The sequence below is a fragment of the Alosa alosa genome, chromosome 20 (genome assembly GCF_017589495.1).
Source record: "Alosa alosa isolate M-15738 ecotype Scorff River chromosome 20, AALO_Geno_1.1, whole genome shotgun sequence".
In the NCBI taxonomy this organism is placed as follows: domain Eukaryota; kingdom Metazoa; phylum Chordata; class Actinopteri; order Clupeiformes; family Clupeidae; genus Alosa; species Alosa alosa.
Window position 1 is genome coordinate 25,759,554 of NC_063208.1, and position 17,306 is coordinate 25,776,859.

The following is a 17,306-nucleotide window of genomic DNA, read 5'->3' on the forward strand; positions in this document are numbered from 1 at the left end:
CACAATGTGTTGCACAAGAAAATGCTTATATTATGTTATAGTGATTATGCAATTCATCGTAAGAAAATATGGAAAATACTCCTGGTGTTCCTAGGTAACGTTTCCCCTACACAATATGCTAATAAAGCAACAAGCTCATGTTTGCACTACATCATGTATGATGATGTAATACATTTTTACTTCATAATGTAATAACTCCTGCAGTGTATCAATAATATATCACATATTCAATAATAATTTGTCCCATCCGATTAAGACCAGATCCAGTTAAGGAATCGCTTTGGCTCAGATCTGGCCCTGATCTGGCCTCGTGTTTCTCTGATGTCTTGAGGCCTGTGAGGCCCTCTTTCAGCACATACACACACACACACACACACACACACACACACACACACACACACACACACACACACACACACACACTACTATGCCCAAAGGAATTTCATGACCTAAGTTTCACAGAATGCACAACACAAAAAAATGTGTTTTCCCTGATTTGTCCAGAATTCTTTGTCACCTGTTTGTAATAGCAAAAGGTTGTAGAGTTGTTGATAAGCAACCCCATTCTCTACCATTCAATCTCACCCAACCTGTGTTTTTGACAGCCAGGTGTATGAGTTATTTGAGTTATCTGGGTTGTTGGCCAAATAAAGAATTGGAATGTACTCTTAACTGACTCACATTTTTCTTTTCTTTTTTGGCAAGAGCCTGGGGTGACTGTCGGTGGAGTTACATTATCCTCAATGTCACTCAGCAGGTTTCAGGTCAGGGAAGGTCATAATTCCAATTATGTCATTACAATTTGCAAATCATTGTGAGATGTATTTTTTAATATCTTTATTACAATTATGTTTCCCATTGTAATAAGGCAGCTGTCATGTGTTTACCAATTCCAATTATGCATTACAATTCCTGTGGATGAGAGAAGCCCTGTGGATGATAATGCGCTAACATATACCGATAAACAATTCGCCATGGATTTCTGACCAGGGACCCTCCTTAGGTCGTTAATTGCCACACCCCTTGGCGCATTGCTTAATAAAAGAGACGGGCATGGCGAAAAACTCGAGTGTACGATAGGAATAAGCTTTGCGTCGTGATGATCATACGCTTTGCGCCGAGCTTGAGACTATCATGATAGGGCCCGTAATGTGTCGCTGTGCGTCATAACTGCATTACCACCTCCAACGTGCATTAACTGAACTAAACTGATACCCAAACACCATGTTGTCCATTATCCCACAGCCTACTTCTTGTTATGAGGAATTATATTGTCATTTGTCATCACTTGAAACAATTCATTTGAATAATGCAATTGTTATTGTTGTCAATTGCTTTGGATTAAAGTATCTTAAGTAAACATTAGCATAAACATAAATGGCCCCATTGACCAAAACTAGGACAATCTCTTGGTCTACTGACAGCAAATAGCATTCTATTGTATAGCCTCAACCAGAATATCTTCATAGGAATTTGTTCATTACTGTAGGCCTTTGTATTTCCGTAAAGGTTCATAACAGGAGTGAGCTGAGAGACAAAGGAATATGGTGAAAACACAATACTGTAAAAAGACAAAAGACAAAAGTTGTCTTTATAACTTTATTCAGTTTGAGACACCTTGTAAAAACACATCTTACAATCACATACCCAAACTTATGTCAATAATTAAAAAGTTGTCAATAATCAACAAATAAAAATTAAAACATAATAAAGGGTAAAACATGGTGAGTTGTGCTTACATCAGTCAAGCTGTTAAGACATAGCCGACATCAATTAAAGCTCAGCAACTCCCTTCCCCAATTCAATCAATCATTACAAAGTGCCCCTGAAAAAACAGCAAACTCCTGTGAACAAATGAATGAGTCCAGGTTTGTCTCTACCGTAAGACTGAGAGACTGACCAGCTGTATATAGGTTGTTGGACAGGGACTTATTGTTTTAGCTGGTGCTTAGCCACAACTAATGGTCTCTAAAACAAATCCTATGATCAACACTCCTGTGATGGATTATCAAATTCTTTTCAGTTCAATTCAATGGAAAGGTGAGGTAAGGTAAATACATTTATAGAAGACATTCTCCAGCACATCAGAATGAGCTTTTTTTGCATGGCCATTCAACAAATGGCACTTCAAAAGCAGAGGAAATCTAGGATTTCTATCATGCTTTTATTAATATTGTTAACAATCTATAACATTTGATATGACGTGACACAGTAATATGAAATATCATCGGTCGACTGGAGGCCAGACCATGGCTAATTAGTCTGGAATATAAAAACCACAGCCAATAGAATAAGACTATTCAGTGCACATACAAGAAATGCATTCAGGTTGAGAAGCTGATTGATAGACGTTTAAATGTAACATTTTAAAGTCCTGTTGAATTTAGGTAAGTTATATACATAGTTGGCACTACAGATGTCTGTTGGAATTAGGACTTTGACATTTCAGTGGACACAAAGGTTTAATAGCATTTGGTATTATTACATTGATACAAATGTTGCATTTGAAATGCTTTCAATTGAAACCATTTTAAGTCACCACTCAATGGTACATAAATCTAAATAAAGTAACCAAAAACAGGACTGTTTATTTTAGAGACAAACCCTAAATGAAAGGACATCAAGATGGCTGAATGAAAACAAGTTATGAGGAGACGCTTAAGATATAGCCTTGGAGTGGCTAAAACATTAATGTCGTATTTAAGTTTATCTGAGCAGATATTTTGGTTATCAGAACGTTTGGACTAAATGGATGACTAACAAATCACTGTAGTGCTCTATACTATACTCTATCTATATCTATGATAATTATCAGTAAACTGACTTAATGTGATCTGCAGTCAACGTTTGAATTCCAATATAAGGCTTATTTGACAGGAGACAAAACAATCAGGGCATTAGAAAAAAACAAACGGGAAAAAACATGTATATTGATATCTGAGACAGAACCTAAAGGTTCAAAGCCCTTCCAGTGGGTCAACCCAACAGAAGCAGTAGGAAAGAAATATTAACAGCCACAAAACTAATGAGTGCTAATTCATTAACTATTCAGTATTAGGAGGCTCTATACATCTGCAGACAGATATCATGCTCTGATTGTGACGGAGAAACAGTTGTATGCGCTTCTTTCTCAATCAATCTGTGTGTGTGTGTGTGTGTGTGTGTGTGTGTGTGTGTGTGTGTGTGTGTGTGTGTGTGTTTGTCTGTGTGTGTGTGTGTGTGTGTGTGTGTGTCCGTGTGAGTCTGTTTGTGTGTGCGCATATGAGTGTGTTTTATGTGTGTCTGTGAGTCAGTGTGTGTGTATGTGTGTCTGTGAGTCAGTGTGTGTGTGTGTGTCTGTGTGTGTGTGTGTGTGTGTGTGTGTGTGTGTGTGTGTGTGTGTGTGTGTGTGTGTGTGTGTGTGTGTGTGTGTGTGTGTGTGTGTGTGTGTGTGTGTGTGTGTGTGTGTGTGTGTGTGTGTGTGAGTGTGTACTTCACAAAGTTATGTGTGTGAATATGAGCGCCGTATTATTTGAGCAGATAAAGGGATCTGTGTATTAGCAAGTGTGTGCGTGTGTGTGTGGAGGTGGATCTGGCTCAAGGCAAGTGCACATATGAGTTGCTGTGTATATGTGTGATGTCTCTGTGTGTGTGTGTGTGTGTGTGTGTGTGTGTGTGTGTGTGTGTGTGTGTGTGGCGTCTCACACCAGGGCCTTGGCAGTGATGACCGTGAGGAGGGTGGCAAGGGCCAGAGGCAGGATGCTAATATGGGGCAGACCAGGTGCGGCGTTGCACAGGTCCGACCCGCAACAGGTGCTCTTCATTTTGTAGACGGTGGTGTTGCTGTCGGACGGGAAGTTGACTTCGGATGTCGTGTTGCACTTGGCATTCTCCAAGCAGCCCTTCTTCTTAATCTTCATAACTTTAGCTAATGGGAGAACAAGGCAGGGAGATGTCTATTACTGAGAACTCATCCATTCAACTTCCATCACACACATATAAACACACACACACACACACAAGCACACACGCACGCACACACAGACACACACACACACACACACACACACACACACACGAAACACGCACACACACACACAAACACACACTCGCATACTACCTGGTCAAAACTAAGTTACATCTAAAAATGAACTTTTTGAAATCACTTTTGTCTTGTGACAACGCTTTACAGTTTGTGGAGAGATTCATGTGACATTGTAGGTGAACTCATGGTATGGACTCTAGAGAGCATTAGTTAGGGTTGGGTGGGTGGTGGGGATGGATCACTTACCTGCCTCTCCCTCACCACTGAAGCACGACTCCCCAGCACTACATGTAATCTTGGTGGTGATGCACAGGTCCCAGAAACCAATATTACATTTGTAGCACTGTAGGCCATGGGCTGTGAGGAGAAACAGAGAACATATATGGACAAAGGTTGGAAGAGAGAGTAACGGAAAGAGAGAGACACTTTCCTATTGTATGTTTATATTATCTTTATTATCAGCTAAACAGTAAACAATGAATTTTGAACAATGAAAAATGAACTGGTTAGCACTTCAGACCTGTAACCGGAGGGTTGCCGGTTTGAACCCCGACCAGTAGGCACGGCTGAAGTGCCCTTGAGCAAGGCACCTAACCCCTCACTGCTCCCCGAGCGCCGCTGTTGATGCAGGCAGCTCACTGCGCCAGGATTAGTGTGTGCTTCACCTCACTGTGTGTACACTGTGTGCTGTGTGTGTTTCACTAATTCACGGATTGGGATAAATGCAGAGACCAAATTTCCCTCACGGGATCAAAAGAGTATATATACTTATACTTAACAATATAAAGTGTTGGGCAATGGCAAGACTTTTGTAGCATGTATCACACACACATGCACACACGAGCGCACACACACACACACACACACTGAACAGACTTCTCAAGAATCATGCCATAGTACAACATGCTCTGTAGTGCAACTGCCATTTCAGGTCAAACCAAACTTGTTTAGTATCCCTGAGGGTCAAAAATGTTAAACTGAGGAGATTCAAATACACTAACATTCCTTATGGTGACAAGGGTTAAGACAGAATCTATCACACCTGGTCAGGTGTTTCATGCCCAAATCATATCACAGTCTACACAATCTCAACTCACACAAGAATAGTCGCACAAACACACTAGACTGCACACACTAGATAGTATTTTCCATCTCCGTGCCCACACACCCAACTGCTGTGTCACTGGGGAGTGGGAGTTTTGAGCAGTTCTATCCCTTTCCACCTCCTGGTTTTGTTTGAACACAAATAAATGGAAAGGGGAGTGGGAACACACACAGACACACACACACACACACACACACACACACACACACACACAGTCACTCAAAAAGCAGTTTCAGACACACCCATTAGATGTGTATTTGTGTGTGGTGTTTCTGTGAGTTTTGGCACCACACCCAAAACACAAAACCAACACACACCCCGAAAGCTTAAGTACTCAAGTAGCCGGCACCAGGAAAAGACAGCCTCTTATTGACGTACCAAAGGCTTTAAACGCTATAACTGTTTTGCAGCCATCAGCATCTACTAAGTGAGTTTTTAAGAGTGCTGCTAGTCAGAGCAGGGTTAACCAACATCAACATTAATCAAGCACTTAGATTGCGAAGTAGATGTGCAGACACCAGTTGTGGTCTGGTCTAGCACAGTGGTTCTCAACCTTTTTTGAGCAAACGCCCCCCTGACCTTACTTTGATCCTCTGGCCTATTTATTTCAGGTAGCCTATTATTTTTTCCCCAAAAATATGTGAAGACCATGAAAGTTTAAAATAAAAAAAAAAAAAAAAACACGTTCCCAGTGCCCCCCTAGGTTGTACGAACGCCCCCCGTTGAGAAACCCTAGTCTAGCATATTTACACTTATGATCCTTCGGATGTCCAGGGTTCCCACTCTAAGTCAAACGTAAAATTCCATGACTTTTCCCTGACTTTACCTGACAAAAAATCTGAAATTCCATGACCTACTTTATAATGAATGGTACAATTACCGACCAAAGATTTCAGAGCAGCCGCAGAACGTTCAAGAATCTTTTACTTTAAGAGTGGGAGATGAATAAATGTGCATTGAATAAACAAAGTTGGGCTAACCACAACTACTCAAACAAGCAGTAAAGCTAATAACAAGATACCAGTTCTGCGGGGAAATATCTGTGTTAATGTATTTTGGCAAGTTCAAAAAAACAACAATTCCCTGATATTCCATGACTTTGCTAGCCTAGAAATCTAGACGCACCCTAGCAGCGGCAAATTAATTTGCTCAGCCTGTACGTCTAGTATCAAACCATAGGGATTTCTATTGGCTGACGCCGTGGACGTCATCCAATCACAGCGCTCTATTTTGTTAGAGAGTCTTAAGGCGGGCTTAACAGAAAGACGACAGTCCTGCGATGGTAGCAACAAGGAAGGTGGCTATGGCGAACAAAGAGCGGTTGTTTGAATCGGCGTTGGCGTCAACTTTGGAGGAGTTGGACTTGTGCTTTTCTTTGAAAGTTGAGCAACACAATGCACTTAAGTCATTCCTTTCGAAGAATGATGTATTTGGCGTTTTGCCAACCGGATACGGTAAAAGCAGAGAGGGTTCAAGCGGAGCGAGAGGCGCAAACGTTCGACAATTTCCGAACGTTTGCGACTAATTCGACTAATTAAATTATTCATATCATGTCCTAAAGAATGATTCATTGGTATCATACATGATTATAGACAATAATACTGTGAACACAATAAGGTTTATCTGTTCTTATTGCTTATTAAGAGAGAAAGTTTATTTAGTGACGTGAGGTGACACTCCCACTTATGCAGACCGGAACTGTCCCGTTTTGCTCCCATAGTAACGAATTACGTTGCTCTATCTTGCTAGTAATCAAGGATCTTTGGTAAAAGTTTACTTCCCCGTTCACTGTTTTCATTGCTCTGGCCACGCCATCCTGCTCTTTGTTCTGATTGGTCGTAGCGCTGGCCTATTGCATGCCTAGGCAGTTTGAAAGACAATTCTCTGCCCGCCCCTTGGATTAAATGAGGTGAATGGTTCGATTCCAGACTATACATTTCAATGATATAGGATGGCCTGCCAGGCTATGACTTTGCCCCAAGAATGATTAAATTCCCTGACTTTCCATGTCTGGAATAGACTTTCTAAAATTCCATGATATTCCAGAAATTCCATGACCCGTGGGAACCCTGGATCTCTAGACCACAAAAATGTCTTGCAAAATATGTTTGTCAGCCTGACTGTCTGTCATCCCCAGACATGCTCAGTGGGTTACTGAGTAGATGACTACCCAAATAGGAATATCTCCACCCATGGCATGGACACCCGAGTTCAGTGGGAGGATCCGACACATTTGCACCTGATGATGCTCTGTAGAACCTAAGTGAGAGCTGACACATCCCTTATCACCTTTCCCCCATTTCAAAGCAGAGGCTTTGTTGGTGTTTGTCATATTTCCCACCCATACCTTTGTCCTTCACCTAATCCAGCTAAACCTGTTTGTGTTACCCAATACTCTCTAGAAAATCCCCATACAAACTGACGTGTCGAATAGAATCCATACTGTCTCTGCCACATTTAAAAAACAATTTGGCTGCTAAATAATCTTGTCACTGTAAAATAAAGTTTACACTGGTGACATATCATGTCTCCAAACGTAAAATGAGAAATGTCACGAAAAAGGGCATAACTGAAAAACTGAATGCAGTCCCATTGTGTCTGACTGTCTTTAGTCAGACACAGTCCTCGGTTTTAAGGCAAAACATGCGTAGTCTCATGTGAACCCCTTGTGGGCTCTGTAGATTGGCGTGCTGAACCAACTGTTTTATGTGGCTCAGTTGAGGAAATCCATTCTGGAATACATACCATCAAGTAAACACATAATTATCTGAACAACTTCTAATGTCTTCCATTTTGTCTACAGAAGGAGCACAACATTCAATCTGTATATCTCATGGCAGAGGAATGTGAGGACAGTTAGCTGTAATTACAGAGCACTGGTGGTGATTCACCGCAACAAATTCACAGTCTGCCACAGAAATAGAAATATCCTGATGCAGTCAACAACAGTCGCATGATTGGCTAAGGTTATGATTTGTCGCCTGCGTGACAGCCAACCTCAGTCTCCCTGCCAACCTGTCACAACTATGGGGACTCACTCGTGGAACTATTTCTTTTATTTTTTTCCACTGTGTTCAGTCAGTGTCAGTGAGGACAAAATCACAGTAACAAAATTCGCTCCACGGAATACAGTTAAGTAGACTAAGGCAAATCTCCTCTACTGAATATAGTTAGGTAGACTAAGAGACATAGGAGATTTGGACTTCAGCAAAGGTTTGTCTTGCTGTGACCTCTGCTATAGCTTATTAAAGGTGGTACACTCTTGGGGCATGTTCATGAACATGTTCATGTATATCAAAAAGGCCCCAACTGTAGCCAGTTTTAAATCTAGACTTAAGACCAAACTGTTCTCAGATGCTTTCTGCTATCTGTGCCGAGTTACAAATTCAGAATCTGCCTTGATAATTATTCTACCTACATGTAGTCTTTTATTACTTTTATTAATTTTCTTTACTACTTTTGCCTATAAATAAACTTGACTTGACTTGACTTTCAAAACTTAAAAAACATAATAGCATAATAGCTCCTTTCTTGACTGGAGTAAGGTTTATGTACATTTGTTATCTAATGATAACATAAGTGAATTCAACTGGAGTGTGCCACTGAAAATCAGTTCAGCAGAATAAACATGTTTACCTTTGAATGTGCTGAAATGATAATAAATGTACTGTATATGTTTTGCATGACTTGGAAAACTTGGCAGTGTGTACCGGGCACAGCTCCATTAACAACCTGAAGAACTTAATGATAAGAAACTAAGGAATTACATGCTGAATTTGACAACTTCTCCCATTAGGTAAAATTACCAAAAAGATATCTCTATCTTGAAGTTATTTCCGTTACAAATCAGTTGTCTCCCATTGCAAACGCTACAGAAGCCAAAGGAAACACAAGAACACTGTTCATCACTAAGCCAGGGGTGTCGCCAAAAAAAAAAAAAAAAAACATTTGCCATTTGCCGCCCTCTGCTGTTTGTTTTTGGTACCTACACTCTTATTGAACAACACAAACATCAGGCAACAAGTGATGAGAGCTGCTGTTTGATTTCCTCACCTCAGCACCACACTGTAACACTGAGCCTTGTGATTGTGACTTCTAAGGTAAGTTAGTCAGGTATGGAGAAGGAGGATAAATGGAAATTACACACTGGCCAGATGCTGCCCACATTGGCACTGAGAACCCCTATAGGCTATATGGGCATGACCAGTAACTTCAGGGTGAGCACCACATTATCCCAAAACCAGAGAGTTAGCTATAGAAGGAACAGGAAATAACCTATACCAAATTACTCAGTCAATAGCTGTGTGAAAAGCACAATCTCAGATAAATCAATGAGTTGCCTTACAGTGATTTAGTATAAGTATACTCTTTTGATCCTGTGAGGGAAATTTGGTCTCTGCATTTATCCCAATCCGTGAATCAGTGAAACACACTCAACACACAGTGAGGTGAACTCACACTCAGCACACTAATCCCAACGCAGTGAGCTGCCTGCTACAGCGGCAGCTCGGGGAGCAGTGAGGGGTTAGGTGCCTTGCTCAAGGGCACTTCAGCCATTCCTACTGGTCAGGGTTCGAACCAGCAACCCTCCGGTTACAAGTGCGATCATAACTGCTATCTTTGTTATGTAAAGCCTGTGCCACAAAGTCATACATGTGTGGTTAGGCTTCAGTCTCAACCACTTAAAAAAAAAGACACTCAAAAGTCTGTCCAGCAACACTTTAACAGAAACCTCAAGCCCAAGCCCCAAAACCAAACAGCGCCCATAAATCTGTTTGAGATTGGAAAGGCAAATTTACTTAATGCCTGCAGCACTCTTTTTTTCACTGAAACACACCAATCATAAGACTGCATAACTTGACATTAGGTCAAACATATAACATATATAAGAAAATAAATGATGATGATTATGATAATCGCCTTATAATAAACAAGGGCTGTGTAAAACACTTTCTTAAGCCACTGCCAAGTAAAAAGAGTAACGTTGGTCTATAGCATGGAAAACTACAGTAGGCTACTGCAATTGATGTGCAATTTACAATATACGCTGAGCATTGCCTAGATTTGAGGTCGTTTTCTCACGAATGCTTTGAGGTTGGAGAACATCTAATTAAGAGAGAGAGCGCAGGCTAAAGGCAATATGCAAAATGTTTCAGCTTGTCCCAACACGATTTGGGTGGGACCATGGTGTAAAATTTGATCGCTTAGAGGGCAAACATATATGCATAGGCTACACCATCGATTTGAACAACATTGGCTATGTCATTCTCAATAACGTATCTAAGTGAGCCTATTATGAATACAGGTTTTGGTAGGCTATATGAAATAAGCGGCTGGCATTTACCGTTGACTGCATGGAACCTGCTTGTCAGGATTGTCATACTGGGCGTAGTTTTAGCGTTTTGACTGCGAAGACCCGCATCATTTTTAATATCAATAGGCTATTTACAATTACTCTAAGGAATAGTCTACACAAAAATGTTCTTGTAGCATTATTCATTTAATGGACAAAAATTGCACTAAAAAACATATTAGGCTACGCACAAATGTAACTGTCAATAACTGCTTATTATAGGCTAACCTAATTATTTCATCTTTATGAAAGGCAACAGTAGTCTACGTTATTATATGTAGACTATACGATCATAGAAAATCCAACAAATATTTGGTAGAATCAATAACACACAAACAAACAAAAATGTTAAAAAATCAGTTGCTTACCAATGGCAAAACAGGCAGTAACCGCAAATATGCTTAACAATAGTCTGTTCATCTTCTTTAGCTGATTGGGGTTTCTCACTAGAGGTAAGTGTCCTTTGTCGTTGGCTACTGTAATCGAACTACCCAGACTCACAGCTTCCCACTTGTTTATAGGCACCCTCCCCAGACTTCACAAACGTCACTTAGCGGTATAGGCTACCGTTACAACAGACAAACAAGCAGGAAGTCATTCTAATCTTCATTCTTTTCCAAAAACATAGGTCTACTCAATATAATCCACTTTGATGAATCATAGGCACCCAGTGGAGGTTTCTTGTAAGAATACGCTATTTATAGAAGACAGTGATGCACTGGTCACGTTACAGAATAATCGGGCAGATTAACTGAAACTTGAAGAGTTTGATCAACATGGAAAAAGCAGTTTGACATTAGATCTATCAATTTAGTCATTTTCGATAGCCTGACGTAGACACTCAATTCTACAGCGAATAACCCGAATGCAACTCTACAGCGAATAACCTGAAAATTGATGGTTGCTGTGTCTGAAATTACCTGTTCAACTAAAGAGTGGCCTATTTTAAAGCCTTCACATCATACACATAATAGCCTATGTTGTGTTTTGTTGTTAACTGCATCTATCTATAGCCTAATTATTAATTTAATGGAAGAAACTATTTTTCCAATCACTTCACATAACTCATAGCCAAAACCTACTCAGTCTTTTAACTATACTATAAATTAACTCTTATACTGTCTCATGGTCAATTCACCTTACATCCATGTCTTTTCCCTTTCCTGTCTAAAATGGTATGTCTTTTTATTGCCTTTTCTGTTTTGGTTTATTTGTACATTTCACTTCAGCTATTGTGTATGCCCACTACACTCTTCAAATTAATGTGAAGTCCCTATCTGGACACAGAGATGTGTTAAAAACGCTTGTTGTGTTGTTTTCAACACATTCGTTTTAAGAGTGTATTCTTTTGTTGTTGTTTCTTTGTGGTTGTAATCTCGGCATATCTGAAAATGAGGACTACCCTCAATGGTCGAGAATAAATGATGGTTGAATGAATGAACTCACCTGAAGAGTATTTTCACAGAAGACATGAGGACAGTGTATGCATTATGCCCAAAAAGGGCACTTGGACTTGGTGAAGGTGAAGTGAAGTTGAAGGTGAAGTTATTTTGTTGGTCCAACTAACAGAGCTTTAAAAACTACAAAAATGGCCTTGGTGCAGAATTCTTCCACATCAAGTGGATAATAACCTGAGTATGGCTTGGTTGGGTAGTTTGAGAGTCTGTTAAACAGTGTGATATATTTGAGCAGCTGACTTCTCCCAGAGCTGAATCTCCTATTTTGACAGATTGCATTCACAAGAATGAGATAATCATTGACTAGACAAACATTAATAGCCTGCAATACAAATGAGTTTGGGCTCAGAAAACAAAGGGCTGTCCCCAGTCCATTATGGCCACAATGGGCAAACTCTGTCTTGCAGTTCATCCAAAAGCATGCCATTAGGAGATAGACATGGTTTGTTTGTGTCTATTTTATTCTATAATTGCCTAAACAAAACATCATCCATTAAAGACAGCATGCTTAATAAATAGAGGAACTATTTCTAATAAACCCAAGCAGAGGTGAGACAATCAAAGTGTTTACTTTCCAGACTTCATCTATATGATAGAAGCATATAGATGAATATAGACGCCCCAAAAAAAAAAACCCCATTGACTGTTAGAGCACATTGGGTGTAGGCTTGTGATTACCCAACTGAACAAGTGCAAGTTACAACAATGTTTTATGCAGGGGAGTGTGTCTCTCTAGTCGTGTCACTGCATCCAGGGTACAGAGAAAGGCAGTGAGAGAGAAAGAGGGGGGAGGCAAAAGGCTGAGAGAGACAGACAGAGTGAGAGAAGGGAGGAAGGGAGGGAGAGCAAAAGGCAGAGACAGACAGAGAGGGTGGGAGAGAGAGAGAGAGAGAGAGGAGGGGTGAGAGGGAGGGATGGGAAGAGAGAGAGAAACAGTTATGAAATGCCTTAGTCACACACAGCCCAAAATCCCAAAATAAGGAGGAGGCTGTTTCTGCCCTACAAAATGGCCTCTTTGTTTGGTCCCTTAATATCCACACTGCCCAACACATTTCCCAACCACTGTTGTCTGTTGAGAGGCGTTAAGGGGTAAACAGTGTCTCTCTAATGCCTCTCAGTCAGGGGGGGAGACAGAGGGGGCAGAGAGAGAGAGAGAGAGAGAGAGAGGGGTAGGAGAAAGAAAGAAAAACATGTAAGGGACCTTGCATGAAGGACTTAGGTATCAGTCAAAACAAACACACGAGAAAAGTCCATTGCCTAAGTCGGTGTTTGGGAGGTAAACAGTGTTTAAAGTCAACTCTGTCTGTCGCTTGGTTACCAGAAACCCTCATTTAGTGTGGCTGACGGTGGTCAGCTTGACTATGGGAAAACAGCACAGAACAGGGAAATAATATCGGAACAAACTGCGAAAATGGAAAAGAAAGCTGAAAAAACAGAGTAAGGAGGGGGAGAAGAGGCAGGCCTTAGGCGTTGGCTGGGTAGACATTTCACATGACAGTGAGAGAGCCTCGATACGTTTTTATGCCAGCTCCAACATGCCCGAAACTGTCATATGACTGTTTTTTTTTTTTTTTTTTAAGAGCAAGTATGTAGATCCTGCAGCTCTGTCAAAACACCCACAGAACAAACACACTCTAATCGATCCATTACAATGTAATCTATTTAGATTAGATTTGATTAAACTTGTAGTGGTACACAGTCAATGAAATGCATTAGGCATGGCATTGTTCTGCTAAGAATCACACTATGTCATGCAGACATGAAAGACCTGGACTTGGGAATAATAGTCTTTAGCTTGAGTGGACCATTCAACTAAAGTCTGAATCATAGAGGCGCGTATCTTTCCCACTATCTTTCTTCTCTCTCTCTCTGTCTTTGGAAAAATTGATGCAGAGGGAGAGGCAGGAGAGAGAAAGAGGCAGCAGTCATGCATAATTGTTTGCATGAGGAACACAAGGATTGTGGTCACACCGAGTTAAAAGTAAGTGAGTCACCAGCAAACCTCAGGAATTTATTTCTAAACATTACTTTCTGCAACAGTCTTAAGTAATAAGCACAAAGACTAAATTAATTTGTGAAAGACCTCACCGCAGAGATGTCCAAGTGGATGTTTAATGGATCCATCTTTTGACTCATTACCTTGGCTCTGTGGACATTCTCCAATTTTTCTAACCAAAACTCTTTCCTTTAGCAGTCTTGTAAAACATTTTACCTACAGAGGACAGTGTTGAAAAAGTTTTTATGTCTGGAAGTGGAAGCATTCAGCAGGAATACTGATACTTCTGATTGTTCAAACAGAGTCTACTGAGTTATCTTCAATGAATATCTTCATGATGAATGAAGATTTACTGCAACATTCTGGGTCCTATTATCGTGGTCTAAAATGCATGGTCACTAGTCAAAACCTGAAAAAAAATCTGAATTTAGTAGGATGTCCAGTCCATTGGGATTATTTTCGTTGTCAAACGTAGAGCAGATGGTGCAACATCTGTCATTCCCTTTAACAGTGAGCAGCGCAACTTTAAATAGCACATCAGTATTTTGATAGTCAGCAGCGCATTTGAAGGAATCTGCTTGCATGCAAGACCGGAACAGTTATTCCACTAAACCATGCTTTACTAAAGCCTAGTATAGCACGCATTTGCACTAGTCTATTATTTGAACTCATTAAAGTGAAACTAACTTCACTGTGGTGTCAGTCAAGACAAAACAGTATACACAGTTAATTACTTTCACTATTGACTGACAGTGGGGTTACCATCGAAAACATAGCCTGGAAAAAGCAACACTTACCCCAATAATGTTCGAATGACTGAATAAAAAATGTTTATCCTGCAGAGGAGTTGCTTACATCTCGTGACAGTGCGTCTTCAGCTGTGCTTCATATTTGCCTCTCGCCTCTTTATAATCACTTTTATGCATCATTACCAATTTGCAAATGATGGTGAATAACTATGTATCGTTGAGATGTATTTTGTAATTGTGTAATATTAGTATTACACAATTACAAAATACATCTCAACGATACATTAGTATTTTGTAATAGCTTTTGTCATATCTAATGGGGGGGGGGGGACTACTGGCAGCCATGGCCTACTGGCTAGGGCTTCGGACTTGAACCCCAACCAGTAGGAACAGCTGAAGTGCCCTTGAGCAACGCACCTTATGTGTGCGTGCGCAAGCGCGATAGGGTCTGTCATGTCCTGTTGAATCTGCTTTCATGTTTTCTATTTATTTGCTTTATATATATTGCCTCTTTGATCTGTGCTTTTATCTAGCTTAACTTTCTTCACTTATACTAATTTTTAAGGTACTATTCCATCAACCTGCCCAGGGACTACAGGTGGAAAATAGCAATCTGCTAAAACCTGGCACAATGCATATTCTCTTGTTGTACAAGGTTAATGACTTATTATGTGCTGTCCCTGTCTTGAAATAAATACATTAAAGCTGCAGTTGGCAGCATTGTTTTGGTCATATTTACTGAAACCGACACTATGCTCCGACAGAACAACATAAATCAGCCGGTTTTAGAAAAAAGCCCGCACTTCTACCTCCACCTAGAGCCTGTTATTTATTTTGCAAAAATCCACAGCTCCCTGTTCTTCTGGTCCAATCAGAGAAGGGCTGTGTGAGATCTGACTGTCAATCACAGTCTGGTGCAGTCTGGTGTGCACTGACGAGCACAAACTTGATGAGAAGGTGCTCGGACCAATTAATGTGTGTTTAATGTGAACTGGATGATGAGACAGAGTGGGGTCTCACACAGAAAACATCATACAGGCATAGTTATCAGCTGGCTAAAATCATATCTACAAGAAAGGAGCTTCTTTGTTGCCATCGGAAACTGTACCTCAACACCAACGTCCTTGACCTGTGGTGTTCCCCAGGGGTCGATCTTGGGGCCACTATTATTCAACCTCTATATGCTCCCACTTGGACAAATCATTCAAAATAATTTGATTTCATATCATAGCTATGCAGATGACACACAAATTTACTTAGCTCTATCACCAAACAACTATGGTCCTCTTGAATCTATGTGTCAGTGTATAGAACAAATCAACACCTGGATGTCTCAAAATTTTCTTCAGCTGAACAAAGAAAAAACTGAAGTAATTATATTTGGTAAAAAATGAGGAAAGACTTAGGGTTGCCACTCTCCTTGACACAAAAGGGTTGAAGGCAAAGGATACTGTTAAAAATCTTGGTGTATTAATTGACAGTGATCTAAATTTCAACAGCCACATGAAAGCGATAACTAAATCAGCTTTTACCACCTCAAAAAATATTGTCAAACTCAGAGGGCTGATGTCAAAACATGACTTAGAAAAACTCATTCATGCATTTATCTCCAGCAGGGTTGATTACTGCAATGGACTGTTCACAGGCCTTCCTAAAAAGACTATTAAACAGCTTCAGGTGATACAAAATGCAGCAGCTAGGACTCTAACAAAACTAAAAAGAACTGACCACATTACTCCAATTCTTAAGTCCTTGCACTGGCTTCCAGTAAGTCACAGAATTGACTTTAAAGCACTATTGCTTGTTTATAAATCAGTAAATGGAGCAGGACCTAAATACTTGTCAGACATGCTTCAGCAGTACACACCTTCTCCCCTCTCAGGTCCCAGGTGAAAACCTGCTAGTAAAACCTACAGTTAGAACTAAACATGGTGAAGCAGCTTTTAGCTGCTATGCTGCTCAGCTGTGGAACCAACTTTCGGATGACATTAAAAAGGCCCCAACTGTAGCCAGTTTTAAATCTAGACTTAAGACCAAACTGTTCTCAGGCGCTTTCTGCTAACTGTGCCGAAGTTACAAATTCTGAATCTGCCTCGATAATTATTCTACTTTGTCTTTTATTACTTTTTTTTACTACTTTTGCCTTTGTTTTTTTTACTAATTATTCTTTATTTTTAAATGATTTTACCTTGTGTTTTATGTTTTCTTTTTTATTATGATCTTTACCTTTTAACTACTCTTTGACTATATTGCCCTTCTATGCTTTTATTTGTTATTATCGTTTGGTTTTGTTTATGTAAAGCACATTGAATGACCTCCGTGTATGAAATGTGCTATATAAATAAACTTGACTTGACTTGACTTGACTTGACTACATGTGGGAAAGCCTTACATAACAATGTCATGTAAAACATTATGCCCGTGGCCATACCATCATAAAATTTCTTTACAATTTAATTCTATTGACATAGATGATTTTATAGTGCTCATGTCTTCTAAATAGTTATCGGAACTCCCCCTATTACCGTCGGTCCCGTATTTCCACCGTCTTGCGTGTATGTGTCACTTAATATCCATTTCTATACAAACCAAGACAGCGGACTCCTAAAGAAACGCAACCAC

The 17,306-nt window shown here is 40.1% G+C and overlaps 1 protein-coding gene across 1 annotated transcript; it reads right to left on the reverse strand.

Moving 5' to 3' along the window:
- Window positions 1-3,623: 3,623 nt before the first annotated feature.
- Window positions 3,624-10,995, reverse strand: spaca4l (sperm acrosome associated 4 like). The gene is made up of 3 exons (XM_048230490.1): window positions 10,851-10,995; window positions 4,271-4,381; window positions 3,624-3,907 (listed from the first exon to the last, which is right to left on the reverse strand). The coding sequence occupies exons 1-3, from the start codon at window positions 10,900-10,902 to the stop codon at window positions 3,681-3,683; spliced, it is 390 nt and encodes a 129-aa protein (XP_048086447.1). The 5' UTR covers window positions 10,903-10,995; the 3' UTR covers window positions 3,624-3,680.
- Window positions 10,996-17,306: the final 6,311 nt, after the last annotated feature.

Bases quoted from the DNA above. Each gene is read 5' to 3' on its own strand.
- spaca4l (XM_048230490.1), bottom strand. From the start codon at position 10,902: ATGAACAGACTATTGTTAAGCATATTTGCGGTTACTGCCTGTTTTGCC. The intron at 4,382-10,850 runs GTAAGCAACTGA...TTCTCCTCACAG, and splicing joins TACTGCCTGTTTTGCCATTG to CCCATGGCCTACAGTGCTAC. The intron at 3,908-4,270 runs GTAAGTGATCCA...TTCTCCCATTAG, and splicing joins CAGTGGTGAGGGAGAGGCAG to CTAAAGTTATGAAGATTAAG.